General features: G+C 41.8%; 1 protein-coding gene across 2 annotated transcripts in view; it reads left to right on the forward strand.

The window, feature by feature from the left end:
• Nucleotides 1-16,388, forward strand: part of gabrb4 (gamma-aminobutyric acid type A receptor subunit beta4) — a 48,938-nt gene that overhangs the window by 8,724 nt on the left and 23,826 nt on the right. For both annotated transcript variants that reach the window (XM_020466067.2, XM_031809585.1), the window contains exons 3-4: nucleotides 12,088-12,155; nucleotides 15,070-15,290. In XM_020466067.2, coding sequence (XP_020321656.2) covers nucleotides 12,088-12,155; nucleotides 15,070-15,290 — 289 coding nt within the window. The remainder of the gene's footprint in view (nucleotides 1-12,087; nucleotides 12,156-15,069; nucleotides 15,291-16,388) is intronic.

Raw genomic sequence — 16,388 nt, forward strand, 5'->3', positions numbered from 1 at the left:
GGGGTTGGTCCCAGTCTACTGTAAAGCTCCTGTCCTGGGGGGTGGTCCCAATCGACTGTAAAGCTCCTGTCCTGGGGGTTGGTCTCAGTCTACTGTAAAGCCCCTGAATTGGGGGGTGGTCCCAGTCTACTGTAAAGCTCCTGTCCTGGGGGTTGGTCTAAGTCTACTGTAAAGCTCCTGTCCTGGGGGCTGGTCTCAGTCTACTGTAAAGCTCCTGTCCTGGGGGGATGGTCCCAGTCTACTGTAAAGCTCCTGTCCTGGGGGGTGGTCCCAGTCTACTGCCATGTGGAGTAGGAGTCTGAGACGCATCATTCATCCGTAACTATAAGCACCTGGGCTCCCACTATGGGTGACCCAGGCACACACTCCAACACTCTCAGTGCCAGTTCACCCCACGGCCATGGCATCAGAGACGGCCACCAGTCAGTCCCCCTCCTCCACACGCAACCCTCTTTTTACTGATCTCATTCCCCATTGAGCCCAAATGAGTCCCAGCTGCAGCCTGATCTCATTCCCCATTGAGCCCAAATGAGTTCCAGCTGCAGCCTGATCTCATTTGTAATGGCAGACGGGTAAATGTAGTAATGAAACAGCACAGTCATTGCAGTGACATTGATGCTCAGTACAGTACAGTATTTATGTACATCTCACTGACCTAATGCAAAAGTTGTTGATGAGATTCAATCGTGTCTTCCATCTGAGAGGGCGAGGCCTAGCTATCATAATAGCTGCTGTTCATCTTCTTTGCTATATTATCTGTAACAGTATCCAATAAACCCCCCCCCCCCCCCTCAAGTCTGTTTATGAAAGCAGAATGGCTCACACAGAACATTTACTCTTTACATATAGTGTGTACAGAGAGTGATTCCCATGCTTTGCAGTGTGTCCATTATAAACATGACTCGTATTTAATGCATACGAGCCCATCCGTACGAACTTCATATATCGGCAACAGCCCTTAAATGTTTTATACACATTTTCCCATGATGCTCCGATCTAAATTTCACCCAACACCTCTAGCATGTTGGAGGCAATCTGTTCTTGGTGTGTCTCCGCATGTTAAATGATGGGCCGACTGTAACAGTGCAGAATGAATTCCCATTCAGCACAAAACAGGAGTGAGTTGTCAGAACAGCAGGATGGACGTTTGTGGTGTGCAGGATTGATATCTATCCTGATGAAGAGAGAACAGCAAATGATTTATTGCAGAGGGAGTAGAAGGTGAAAAGGGGTGTGGGGGGCAGGTTTGGGGGCATGGGTGGGGAACAGGGTGTGGGGGGCAGGGATGGGGCCAGGATGTGAGGTGCATGGATGGGGAGCAGGGATGGGGCCAGGGTGTGGGGGGCAGGGATGGGGGGCAGGGTGTGGGGGGCAGGGATGGGGGGCAGGGATGGGGCCAGGGTGTGGAGGGCAGGGATGGGGAGAATGGCTCACACAGAACATTTACTCTTTACATATAGTGTGTAAAGAGAGTGATTCCCATGCTTTGCAGTGTGTCCATTATAAACATGACTCGTATTTAATGCATACGAGCAGGGGGGCAGGGTGTGGAGGGCAGGGATGGGGGGCAGGGTGTGGAAGGCAGGGATGGGGCCAGGGTGTGGAGGGCAGGGTGTGGGGGGCAGGGATGGGGCCAGGGTGTGAGGTGCATGGATGGGGAGCAGGGATGGGGCCAGGATGTGGGGGCCAGGGATGGGGGGCAGGGTGTGGGGGCCAGGGTAGGGGGGACAGAGGTGTGGGGGGCAGGGATAGGGGCAGGGTGTGAGGGATGGCATGCAGGCAATGAGAGTTGCTTCATCTTCAAATTCAGCAACTTTGAACTGGAGAGAGAAAAAAAGCGCTGATGGAAATTACACCCAAATGCATCCCAGCGGACTGCGAAGTACAGAAACCAAAAGTCGCACACTGTCAAGGCATCTTGCATGCAGGGCTTTTTTCCCCTTTTCAACTCCCCTCCTCATGCCCCCAGTGATTGATGGGAGATGTGTACTTGAGCGGGCCGGGAGGGACCGGCCAAGGGTGGGATGCAGCTATCCAATTGTTTAGATAGATAAACAAGGAAAGAAATGTCATTTACGGCACCCAGAGATTGATGCCACCAGCCCCAATGCCAGGAAGCATGTTTAAAAGCCCATCTCATTACTGAAACTCAGCTTTCTGGAGTCATTGGATAGTTTTGTTGGATGGGGCCGGTGTCCTTCTGCATGCTCTGTCTCTCTCTCTTTCTCTCTCTCTCTCTGTCTCTCTCTCTCTCTCTCTCTCTCTCTCTCTCTCTCTCTCTTTCTCATGTACTCTGTCTTCACTGTGCCCTCTATGTCTGATGTCACTATATAACTAGTGGAATGATCTCCCTTCATCCATCGACAATCATGTCAACTCAGAAGGCTATTTCATTAACATTAGTTATGTTAATTGTATGTCTGATCTCTGTGGCTCTGATGAGACAATGTAGTATTTTGGTTTACTAATGCAGTCATTGGTCTGCTTTCCCAGACCCAGATTAAAGTACAGATGCAGGATCTTAATTTGGCCTGTTTCACACAGCCGGAAAATAATCCTGCAGCAACAGGAAATGTGAATTATTGTGTGGATTATTATTGATGTACATTTTTGTAGAGGTTGATACATTTTTGGTTTTTAGGCAAATCAAGTCTGAAATTTGTAAGCTTTTGGAAACCTCGAAAAGCACTACAAATTTGCATTTCCTGCCATGCAGAACATTTCCCAAAACAACAGGGTAATCGAATTAAGATCCTACACCTGTAGCTTGCAGATCAGGGGCTTCTCAACGACAGGTGTGTTGGTGATGGAGGTTCTGTTACCATAAGTGGTAGAGGAAAGCAGTGAACATTGTATGAGCGAGAGTCATTTGAAGACATGTATTCCAGCGTGTAAATAGGAATACATTGAGAACTCCACTTATGTAGCACAAGTGTCAATACCAATATACCTCTGCTTTCACTACTGCATCGACTGTCACTACTGCTACTACTAATAATATTAACCAATATACCTCTGCTTTCACTACTGCATCGACTGTCACTACTGCTACTACTAATAATATTAACCAATATACCTCTGCTTTCACTACTGCATCGACTGTCACTACTGCTACTACTAATAATATTAACCAATATACCTCTGCTTTCACTACTGCATCGACTGTCACTACTGCTACTACTAATAATATTAACCAATATACCTCTGCTTTCACTACTGCATCGACTGTCACTACTGCTACTACTAATAATATTAACCAATATACCTCTGCTTTCACTACTGCATCGACTGTCACTACTGCTACTACTAATAATATTAACCAATATACCTCTGCTTTCACTACTGCATCGACTGTCACTACTGCTACTACTAATAATATTAACCAATATACCTCTGCTTTCACTACTGCATCGACTGTCACTACTGCTACTACTAATAATATTAACCAATATACCCTGATAATAACAACAATGAAAAAAGATGATGTGGACTAATTATATACGATCCCGTTGTTCGTCTCCACAGGGCTCTTGATAGTGTGGCTGTTTCTGATGACTATTAAAAGCGTAACGAGCCAACCCTTAATTATGACTCATAGCTTCCAGCTACACATGTTGGAAATTAAATCTATTGATGACGACAAATATCAGGTATGATGGATATTCAATCCCTTGGCCTATGTCTCGGGAAGAGTATGCATCAGTGGAGGCTGCTGAGGGGAGGACGGCTAATAGTAATGGCTGGAATGGAGTGAAAAGAATGGCATCAAACTCATCAAACACGTGGTTTCCATGGTTTCCATGTGGTTGATACCTTTCTATTGACTCCATTCCAGCCATTATTATGAGCCATTCCTCCCCTCAGCAGCCTCCACTGGTAAGCATGTTGGCACACAACTATAAAGTCATACATTTGATGCATAAAAAGCATTGCATGGCAACACAGCATGCAGGTTTATTGGTTTATTGTCTCAAGAAGAAGCTTTTATGACAGCAGTGGCGTTGAACACAAAAGTGAGTGCAAATTCAACACAATGTATGTAAAGCACCGTGCTTCCCTTGTAATGTTATAGTGAGAATGCTTCGCAGTTGCCATGGAACCCTCTGTTGCTAAGCAATGAGTCAATTATTCGTTTTTATATCAGAGGCAGAGTGGTATTTTTTGTGCAATGGCGTTATCCTGCAAATGTGTTTTCAGTGTTCAATTGACTGCATTCATGGAATAACATGATCGACACAAACCTCACAAGTAAATGCAATTACACCAGAGTAACATGAAATGGGCACAAAGCCAAAGTGCAACAACATCAACATCCTGATCATCTAGAAAGACTACTACTGCAGACACCACCTGACATCTTTCAAAGTGATCCCCTATGTAAAGTTGTATTCCTTGTAAGGCATTATACAACACAGTCCTTTTCTGGTGATCAACAGCAAAACAGATGGTAGAAAGGTAGAATCCAGTAGAAGGCACTTTGTGGTGTGTACTGTATGTGTACTGTATGCGTACTGTATGTGTATGTACCCATGGGCTCTGTGAAAGTGGGGGTGCCAAAAAAATAATATATATATATATATATATACAGGAAATATTTATATATTTTTATATATTTTTATATATATAATATAACAGAATAAAATATAACAGAATATTTCAACGTTGCTAGTGGCGAGTGATGCGCACCTCACGAGTCTGGAACAGTTATTCCCAAAGAGTGATCATTTGAAACGTGGCTCAATTTGTTGAGTTGAAAGACCATTTTTTCAATGTTATTTTCCATATACAGACGTTTGATTTAGTTTATTCTGCCTATTCCTTGGAATTGTCTAAATGGACAATTCCACATTGGACACTGCGTGATGATGAGTTATGGCCACCACATCTGTTTGGTGACTAGGCCTCATGATTCTGATGAAAATAAGCTCTATGTCTTCATCAAACGAATGTTTTTTCATATATTCAGTGAACTTTGCGAACTGCTAGTGTCTATGTTTAGGAGGGTTATAGTCTAGCCCTAGGCTAACCAATTCTAAATGGCACTAGCAGTTCGCAAAGTAGCCTTAGTGGAAAATAGACGGGATCCAATCATTCCTTCAATAATAATTACATCAATCAACAAGTCCATTTTGCATTTGTCATGAACTGTCGTCATTTGGCAAGGAATGTAGTTGTCTATCCCATCAGTCAGATATGTTTGTATAGGCATTTATTTCTGTAGGCCTAATGGGAGCTTGTGTATCCCATCAGTCAGATATGTTTATATCGCCATTTATTTCTGTAGGCCTAATGGGAGCTTGTGTGTGCACTCGTTGTAGAGGGAGCGGTCAGAATGCAATTGAGTGAGTGAGACACAGAGGAGAAAGGGAATTTAGGGAGCAGTACTGCTTGACGCTTGGCTTGGCTTGGTTTCTTTTTTGTTGTGCCCCGCAAATGCACATATCGACCTACAAATGGAGTCAAAGCAAATTAACGTTGTGAGCGTATTCAGGGCGTAGTGGGAGGTGTGGGCTTTGTACTGACACGTTTAGGTCCTGACGTTCTAATTTCTTATCACCAACATGCATTCCAGCTTCACCACTGGCCCCAGCCCTACTTAGATAATTAGGATCATAAATCTTACCTGAGCTACTGCAAAACCATCACTTTTTTCTAGCATGCAGATATACTGTACCTATTGAAAGTGATTCCTTCTCCGTCCCCATCCTCCTACTGTTATGCAATTTGAGATCATTATTATCGTCTTTACCTGTATGACAGAAAACACTGCCACATCAGGGATAAAAACATACTGAGAAGGGATTGTTGGCCCTGAAGAGGGAGCCAGTCTAAACAGCCCCATCCACCTGAGGTATTCCAGGGACGAGCCCTCTGTTTAACCCTTTACACTCCTACCCATATGCAGGTTGAAAATGTTAGATTTGGGCACTGACAATATCCTAAATTGGAACGTCGTGGCCGTACAGTATCATCCTATACATGATGTCAGAGCTCTGGCTCTGCGCTTCACAGCTCTGAATTGGTTTTGACTGACAGCTGTTCTGAACTTGAGCACCGCGCACGACAAGAAGTTGCCCCCATCCCTCCCGTGAGTCCAAATGTGCACTTCACATTTCCAAATCATGAAACTCATGTCATATACAGTGTCAACTATTATTGATCACTATTGTTGATGTACAGTTTAGTTACAAGATGACATGGCGTCATAGTCTAGGTTGTTCTGAACAGAATGAGACTGAAGCAAATTTTCCGTTGTACACGGACCTGAATGCATTCATATCTATGGGCACCAAAACTATGATCTGTTGCTCTGAATTGCCTTGTGAAAGACTAACATTGTAAGATCATATTTTATAACTTCAAATCAAATCTTGTTAGTCACATGCGCCGAACACAACCGTACAGTGAAATGCTTACTTACGATCCTCTAACCAACAATGCAGTTTTTTTTTAAAGAAGGAAAAAATAGAATCCCCAATCAGAGACAACGATAAACAGCTGTCTCTGATTGGGAACCAATTCAGGCCACCATAGACCTACATTTACCTAGACAATACCAAAACCCCATAGATATGGAAAAAACCCTAGACAAACAAAAAAACACATACCACCCTCATCACACCCTGACCTCACCAAAATAATAAAGAAAACAAAGATAACTAAGGTCAGGGCGTGACAGTAGGTAGAGTTATTAAAGTGACTTAGCTCGTCATGTTGGCAATAGAACAAGCTTTCAAATCATGCCCACCTGACCCAGATTGCGATTTATAATGGACCATTTTTGGATTCCGTAAACACCAACAGTAATTATGTGATGGCAGGGATGCAGGGTTGTGTTTCAAATTAAACAACTATAAGTGTGCTTGCTCTAGTTTCTCAACGGCACAGTTGCTCAAAAAAACACTTTATAGTTGAAGACTCTTCTTTTAGTCATAAAAGTGCATTGCAATTACTTAGAAACTGTGTGGCCACAATCCATTTGATTTGTCTTATGCGGCACCTACCCCATATTTCCCAGGAATAGTCTCATCAAGTTATCGAATGTATCCAGAGTCATTTGATATTTTGTTATCGACAAATGTGGCAAAATGTATCCCACATGTAAAATGCAAATAAAATCAACAGTGTAATGTTTGGATTGAGTCTTGTGTCAGGTGAACTGTTGTGTCCTCACCTTTAGTCTAATACTTTTCCCATTATCTCCAAACTCTTTCCTTTCTATTGCTACCGTGGTTATGCATATGTTTTGCACATTTCTTCCATAAGAAACATTTCAATTTAGCCCTATCCATAGAGGTCAATTCCCACGAGAGTAAAGGGTTAATAAAGCCCAGGCACTCCATGATGCCACCTGCTTCACCTTTGGCATTTAAATATGGACACAGATGATGGGGCCATCAGGCTGCTGAGTGTAAAAATTGAGGAAAATAACTGAAGTTTTGAGGAAGCAGTGGATCTGCTCAGAGAAGCCCAAGAGCACAACATAAGTAGAGAGAGTAGAGGCAAAATGTCAAACAGAGAAAGGCAGAGAGGTGTGAAGAATCTGTGTGCTATGGCTTGGAGGGGTCTACAATGCAGCAGCTCCATTGACAAACAAACAGGTTTTTCTCATTCACTGGTGCTGTCCATAGATGATTCCTGTTCGGTGGCAGACACAGGAATTCAGTGCTAATATTTTCTTCCTGTTTTATCATTGTATGTTAGTGAACTACAGATGTGTTATAGAAATATGCTTTTTTTCAATGTTGCTGACAGGATTGGTAAATATTTTAATGTTGTTGTCTGTGTCTGCCTTCGCATCGATACTAACCTCAGGGGTGACGAATTTAAACTGAGTTACAGGCTGTGCACTTACTATGCTTCTTGCCATAAGGATATCCATTCTTCTGTTCAAGATTTAAATTAAGACTATGGCCAAGTGGTAGAATTTGTTTGGTTCCTCAGAGGGCTGTGCCCTCCTTGGCAGGGGGAATGTGCTGAGTTCAGAGGGGAGAGAGGAGACTGGCAGACAATCAAAGATCAGGAGATAAAGTGCCTGGATGCTGGACGCGGAGTTGGATTCAAGCCTGACTTTTTTTAAAGGCTCTTTTCTATACTCCACATTCCTTTAATGTGCCACGACAATACCCGGCAAGTTATGAGACTCAGCTGGAAGTAGTCCCTACTCTGGGAGATCAGGTCAGAGTTTGATGTCGGCGAGCAGCATCAGGTCACAGCAGTCAGTGGCTTAGATGCAGCTTATTGGGAAAGCAGTGGAAAGTGCTGACACACTCTGATGGGATAATTGCTAATAGTAGTTTGGGTTTGGCTCTGGACATTGCTATATCCCCATCTCACTCACACACACACACATTAGCACACACAGACACACAAGCATGCACAAATGGATGCGCACACCCACACACTAACACATAATTATCTGATTTAATATCCTGCTTGTTCTATTTTCAGATACCACATTTTCTGAAATGTGTTCCAATGAGAACACGTGAATTGATAAAAGCAGACATATCTGAGCCTCTCAGGCTGCTGTTGCTGAAGCGATATTTCCTTACAGCTCGCAAAAGTGCATCTGCAGGTAAGTGCTTTTCTTTTGAGAAAGCCACGGTGGCAAAGTGGATCCCTCTGTTTCATTGAAGCAGGGTACAACATATGCAGTAAGAGAGAGAGAGATCCTGGTGCTTTCTGTTTACAACCAGCGAACGAATGTACTTTGACATCTCTGGGGGAAATTGTTACTGGTTGCCTTCACAAAGCGCAATGGAAAATGGCCCCACATTTTCCGATTTTTTTTTTCTTTTCTTTTTTTCTCAGAAAGAGATGGGTCAGGGAATATGACAAAGCTGCAGGGCATTGAAGAGAGATGTGGACTGCCTTGTCATGGCAGCTGGAGTTGGAGGAGAGTGGGAAAGAAAATAGGATTACAAAAAAAGAGGAGAGATGTGCACTCCAAGTCAAGTGCTATGCTGGTTAATATTTCAGTGCCAGTATTTTGAGAAACATGGTAATTGTCAGATCGTTCGTGAGTAGGCTGGACTGGGAGTCATCTGCAGATTATTTGAAGGAAGGAAAGAGAGTACACATAAACAACAATAAGGGATTTTTAACAGACTCTGAAAATCACTGTTTTCAGGATTCATTTCACTCCCTTGAAAAATGAGCACAAATTGAAAGGCAATGAATTGAATGGCATTCTGAGATGCATTTACAGTAGCAATATTCTTAGGCACATCTTTCCCACAGTCCTCTCTGTTTCTTTGTCTGGGTGTTGTTTCTCTGGAGGGAATATGGAACACCTTTTGCTGGATGGGTCTCCTTTGCCTGGCGTAGTTTGAGAGATTATTTTGTTCAATGCCCAACATTGCAGCACTTGTCCTGTTGTGTGTAAACCCCCTCTGAAATATTAATGCAACTAAAAAAGCATTGCAGTTGGTGGCAAGCCAGCCATTTCAAAAGCCCGCAGGGAGCTTGTTTCTCATAAGCAAATCTGTGACTCTGTGAGCAAAACACACCTGATGAAGTAGACAAGGCCCAGGTAACTGTTTAAGCAACTCTCCCAAGCACTGGTCTGTGGGAAAGAAATCATTAGTGCAAATTTTTTATTTTATCAAAGAATGAATTTACTGGACCATATTGGCTACTTTGGAAGCTCTAACGATAACGAAGATCATTGAAACAGATGTTGAAGTTTAAAAAAAAATGCTTCAATTGATTGTTTAGGTCCTTACTGTAACAGCCTATCTGCCTATTTGTAAGTGCAAGGTACATGACATGTCACACGAGCTGTAGGCCTCTTTTACTTACATCACTCTTTGCTCAAGGAAATAGTAGTTTACCTAAATCATACTGTTGTCATAACTTGCATTGAACCCAGTGGTTGAGATGGTTCTTCCCTGGCCACTACTAGAAAAAAAGGGAAGCTTTGGAGAAGTCCCGCAACAAAAGGTTGGATGTTACTCCCTTTTTTTTACTGTTTTTTTTCTGTGTGCATCTGGTCATTATTTTTGTGCTTACACTTCATTTCTCCTTCACCTGATCATCATGATTCAGTGGTCTGCTAATTGGGAAATGGCTAATTAATTCATTTTGAGGGTGACACATTTCCCTTGTGCAGAGAATTTGGATTTTTTACAGATCAAGGAGGGAACATTTGGGGTGAGGGGGGTGTCCTTGCTTTGAGCTCCAAAGTTGAATTATCGGCAGTTGTCATGAACGTGAAAAACCTACAGTATGAAATAGCCCAACTTCTAGAACTTTTCAAATGCTTTTATTTATTTACATTTGTTACATGTGTAGGTCTATCCATTTTAATGTCAGGTTACAGATTTAGCTACACCTACTTACACCTACTGTATGCAGATAAACTGTATCCTCATGTATGTTCATTGATTAAGCAGATGCTCCTATCCAGAGACAGTCACAAGTTAAGTGACATTCAGAATATATTTTTAGTGTTAATACTGTCAGTATGTTTCTGCAGTTTTCCAGAACAGTTGCCTGCACATGCCCTCATCTTCTAGACAGAGAGCTCCTAAAGTACAATTTAGTCATTTAGCAGACTCACTTATCCAGAGAAATTAGGGTTAAGTGCCTTGCTTAAGCATACATTGACAGACTTTTCACCTAGTCAGCTCTGGGATTTGAACCAGCAACCTTTTGGCCCAAAGCTCTTAACTGCTAGGCTATCTGCCACCTGTGGCACATTGACCATGCCACTATTTCAGCATCGCTCTTTGATACAACCTATGAACCTTTTAGATGGTGCATAAAACAGTATATGGACAGGTGAATTTATGTTAAATATGCACACATTTTCAAATCTATTATTAATTGAACACAAGATTATACACAAGATGCACACTCTTCTTGCGCCCTGCAGTCATGTTCAGCACAGCACTTCTTAAAACCAAAGATTCAACATTCACTTTGACGAATACACAATGACAACTGCTATTTCTTATGGGAGCAAAGGTCTCTCAACCTGTTTCTTCTAATATCCTTGATTTTTAACGAAGGTTAAAGCACTCCCCGGGGCAAGGCTCTGTACAGGGCTGACTAACTCCTCACTACTAAGACAAAGGCCAAATTGAGTAAATGAGTCATACACAGTAGTTGAGTATACAGTATATGTGGATAATTGTAAGCCTTGTTTATTGACCTCCCATTTACTATGACTAGGCCCACAGGTGCACACACATAATGCCTTTTTAAGTTGTTATTTTAACCGACTCAACACAGATCTACAGTCCGTTATAGAATCCAGGCCACTTTATACTGAAGGCCAGTTATATCTGAATGTAACTAAAACTAAAGGAACATTTTCCTTTAATTATTCTCTTTGACATTGCTGAATATCAACACACTTTGACATCCCTTTCACTTTAATGTTTCAGTTTCTTGTAAGGAGAAAGCAGTAGGATGAGATAATACGATTACATGATTTGAGGGGGGCGAGAATATTGAGCGTGAAATTAGCATGGTGTACCTGAATGTCATATAGATTCAAATTTTATGAAGATTAAAGAAAGATTTAGTCCGATTTTATATGGCTGTTTAAACACAGTGACCCAAAGAGACACTCTTTCCGCCCAAAAATTGGATGTTACAATTAATTTACCTCTTCTGCATGTTAGTCTTTTTGTGCCACTTTATTCTGCCGCCCTTTTGGTCACTTTGCACATACTGTATGAGAAAGGTAAATGGGTTCGGGGTTCAAGTAATGCTGGTCTGTTTCCTTCATGCTTTCCTCTTGTGTCCGCTCTTGTCTATCTCGCTACAATCAATGGCCTACTCCTGCTCATATGAGGCTTGTTCCCACAGTTTTCAGAGAATGTTTGATTCAGTGATACTCTCTCCCACATCAGAAATGTCCAGTTCTAGTTTCATGCATAATGCATCCCCCCCAAAAGAGTTATATCATGGTTCATGCAGTAATGTCGTGATAATTCAATGAGATAACCCACCATGTGAAGAGAATTTGTTTTCCTACGTTATTTTTAAAACAGAGGCCAAAAGTGTATTTCTGGCTCAGTGTAAATAATCTGTGTGAGTTTGTGTGTGACTGCACGGCCTCCTGTGTTCCCCCAGGTGCCCCAGTCATCGTAGGAATGAGCATCAACATCGCTAGCATTGACTCCATCTCAGAAGTGAACATGGTGAGTTACAAAACCCCTTCTCTTTCAGTAGCAAAGTCTATACAGGACATCCACTCAATGTGTCAATTCTTATTTATAAGGGTACTGTAATGAATACTCAGGGAGAAAGAGGTGTAGATTCACACGCAGAGCGTGGCAGATGTTTATTAGGCCTTCGCAGAAGGCAGGAATCGTGGTCACAGGCAGGCAATGGTCAAACACAGGTAGGCAGTCAAAAACAAACAATACCTTACAACCATATAAACAGAAAGAACTGAACTAAATAGGGAGCTGATGAGACCAGGTGAGAAGCGAACGCAGGTGAAATCAATGAACAAAAATGAAAGAGAGGGCTATGTTCTAGAACACAAAGAAACAGGGCTATGTTCTAGAACACAAAGAAACAGGGCTATGTTCTAGAACACAAAGAAACAGGGCTATGTTCTAGAACACAAAGAAACAGGGCTATATTCTAGAACACAAAGAAACAGGGCTATGTTCTAGAACACAAAGAAACAGGGCTATGTTCTAGAACACAAAGAAACAGGGCTATGTTCTAGAACACAAAGAAACAGGGCTACGTTCTAGAACACAAAGAAACAGGGCTACGTTCTAGAACACAAAGAAACAGGGCTACGTTCTAGAACACAAAGAAACAGGGCTACGTTCTAGAACACAAAGAAACAGGGCTACGTTCTAGAACACAAAGAAACAGGGCTACGTTCTAGAACACAAAGAAACAGGGCTACGTTCTAGAACACAAAGAAACAGGGCTACGTTCTAGAACACAAAGAAACAGGACACAAGGTTGACTAAGAAAAGAAAAGCTGAACCTTACAGGTACTTAGTTGCAAACACTCAAATTGAACTAATTAAATGAACCTTGGACCCTTTCTTGATTTCTTGATTGTTCACAAAATAATATAATAATATAATCTGACCACATAAAGATGATCTAACAATGTGCAAGAGACTATTGTCGAGTTACAGTAATATCAAGAAAGGGTTCAAGGGTCTTTGAGTGTTTGCAACGTAATACCATTTCAACCAGTCATATTTGCCCTTGCCAACATTAGATAACCATAGACATGTTGTGCATCTGTTTTGCTTGATTATATTACGCGTTAACTTGTGTTCATTAGAGAGCGGTGAGAAATCAGGCACAGTCTTGTGCATCCTTAAAGAAGACAATATGGCTGGTGTCTCAGCAATGACATCATTCTGTCGCTCTCCTCTCCGTTGTATTTAAAAAATATATAATTGTATTTAGTGTGGCACAGTCACACTCAGAGTTCACTCCACCCACAAGCCAGAAGGGCTTTGCTGTTGGGTTTTGGGTTTGTTTGTTATCCCTACAACATTGTTATTTGGGGTCACTAGAGGATTTTCATCCAGTTTCGACAGCAGATATCATCTTTAATTTGTTAGAGGTAGTCACTAATGTATCTAGCTGTTTTCTTTATTTTTAAGCACATGCAAGTGAGGCCCTTTGATTTATTCATCTTGAAGTTATTGTAGAGATTCATGTTGTACTCCTGTGTTTTGAAAGACACAGCGAGGTTTAGCTTCTGCTGTATGTTATTTTGGTTTCCCTGGACATTTGAGAAGGCAGCATCAAGTGCAAAGCTGAAAAGGTTGAACAAACTTCTGGTGAACAAAGACAGATCAAAAACATTTGTCAACTTGGAAAACTCTTGATAATCTCAACATGTGTGTTATGTCTAACACCATAACTTGTCTATTTTAGCTGTTCATTTGTGTACTTTGTCAGCAAGCCAACATAGTCATAGCAAAAGAATAACAAATTCCACCCCAAAAATTGCAATCAGACAAAAGCCATGTAAAAACTAATATTTCATGAAAAAAAAACATTTCATTTAATTATATATTTTTCAGGATGCTGCAAATATATATATTTTTTATGGAAAATATGGACTAGCCTTTTCATAGGGTAAGACTGAGAGAATGTAGGTCATGTCCAGCTGAATAACCACTCAGATTAGCTCTCAGTCCGCTTATAATATGTGACGTACATTATGGTTCACTTGTATTTTAAGACAATTATATTGAGATTTCAGGACACTGAGGTTCCCAGAATAATTGGCAGCATTTATCATGCAGAATTCAGAAGGACTGTACTGTCATCGGAGGACGTATTAATCTTAACGTGGCCTTTAAATCACTTCCCTGTAAGTCTTTCCTTTCATTATGGTTCCATTGTATCCTAGAACATCACTGATAGGGCTTTCTGATATTCTGTGCACATAATGATTATGATAATACATGTAATGGTACTATGTGTATGGAGTTGGATAGGGCAAGTACAGTAGAGGTAACTTGTACTTCCCATAGTTGGAGCTTGGAGTTGGATAGGGCAAGTACAGTAGAGGTAACTTGTACTTCCCATAGTTGGAGCTTGGAGTTGGATAGGGCAAGTACAGTAGAGGTAACTTGTACTTCCCATAGTTGGAGCTTGGAGTTGGATAGGGCAAGTACAGTAGAGGTAACTTGTACTTCCCATAGTTGGAGCTTGGAGTTGGATAGGGCAAGTACAGTAGAGGTAACTTGTACTTCCCATAGTTGGAGCTTGGAGTTGGATAGGGCAAGTACAGTAGAGGTAACTTGTACTTCCCATAGTTGGAGCTTGGAGTTGGATAGGGCAAGTACAGTAGAGGTAACTTGTACTTCCCATAGTTGGAGCTTGGAGTTGGATAGGGCAAGTACAGTAGAGGTAACTTGTACTTCCCATAGTTGGAGCTTGGAGTTGGATAGGGCAAGTACAGTAGAGGTAACTTGTACTTCCCATAGTTGGAGCTTGGAGTTGGATAGGGCAAGTACAGTAGAGGTAACTTGTACTTCCCATAGTTGGAGCTTTTGTTCATGCATAACAACTAGTTCTTCTCAATCTGACAGTGCTGTCTCCCCTTTTTCACAGGATTATACCATCACAATGTATTTCCAGCAAAGTTGGCGAGACAAGCGTTTGGCATACGCTGAGCTGCCCCTCAACCTGACTCTGGATAACCGCGTGGCGGACCAGCTGTGGCTCCCAGACACCTACTTCCTTAACGACAAGAAGTCCTTTCTGCATGGTGTGACAGTAAAGAACCGTATGATTCGACTGCATCCTGATGGCACTGTGTTATATGGACTCAGGTAAAGCTAACTTTCATTGGAATTCTACTGTACCTAAAGTGGTTAAAGCCTGGCCTGTAAGACAGGACTGGAAGAGACCTTGGGAACAGTGAGGCATGGGAGGAAATAGATCTCTGTTTAAATAGTACCACGACCCTCCTGCCTTTTAACGTTCCTTCCTTCCGAGAAATAAACAGTCGAGAATCACTGATGAAAACACAACTAACTTGAATTATTTTTGCTGAATTGCTGAAGCCAGAATTCCATTGTAAGTAGTTATAGCCTGCCTTGACAATGACATGACATGCTGATACCTGACATACTGCATACAGTCTGGTCCATAAAGATGAGCAAAAAATACTGTATAAAATCAATTATACAAATACTGAGCGATATTGTATGCTCAAAGAATTGGGATATTATTTTATACTAATACAATTGCTCAGAGAAAGGGATTGTGTTTAACAAGTAATACAACAAAATCTAAAAAAACGATAAGGGGGAAAAATGATTGCTACCCGTTTACAGTACTCTAGCGTTCTTCCCTTGTGAGGATAACGACACTGAGCCTTTTTCTAAAATGTGTTAGGAGATTGGAGAACACGTTGGGAGGGATCTTAGACCATTCTGCCGTACAGAATCTTTCCAGATCCTTGATATCCTTTGTCTGCTCTCTTACTGTAGGTATGAGGTACTTTTTTGTATGTGCTTCTGTTTTTCATGTCATCTGACCATAGCACTGCCTGGAGTTTAGTAAATGCCATTGGCACTTGGATTGGAGCCGGTGCAATGGTCAGACGAAATGTAAATGTAGCTCTTTGGCCACACACACCAGCGGTGGGTTAGGTGTTGAAAACAGAAGCATACGCAGAAAGTATCTCATACCTGCGGTAAAATATGGTGGTGGATCTTTGATGTTATGTTTTTTTTTTCTACTAGTGCTGGATCCCTTTTTAAGGTCAATGGCATCATTAACTTTGCCAAATACCAGGGCATTTTAGCCCAAAACCTGGTTGACTCTGCAAGGAGCCTGAGACACTTGGCTGCAAGCCAATCTTCCAGCGGATCTTCCAGCAAGACAGTAACACCAAGCTGTAATCAAAATGGTTCATTGAACAC

The sequence above is a fragment of the Oncorhynchus kisutch genome, linkage group LG29 (genome assembly GCF_002021735.2).
Source record: "Oncorhynchus kisutch isolate 150728-3 linkage group LG29, Okis_V2, whole genome shotgun sequence".
Lineage (NCBI taxonomy): Eukaryota > Metazoa > Chordata > Actinopteri > Salmoniformes > Salmonidae > Oncorhynchus > Oncorhynchus kisutch.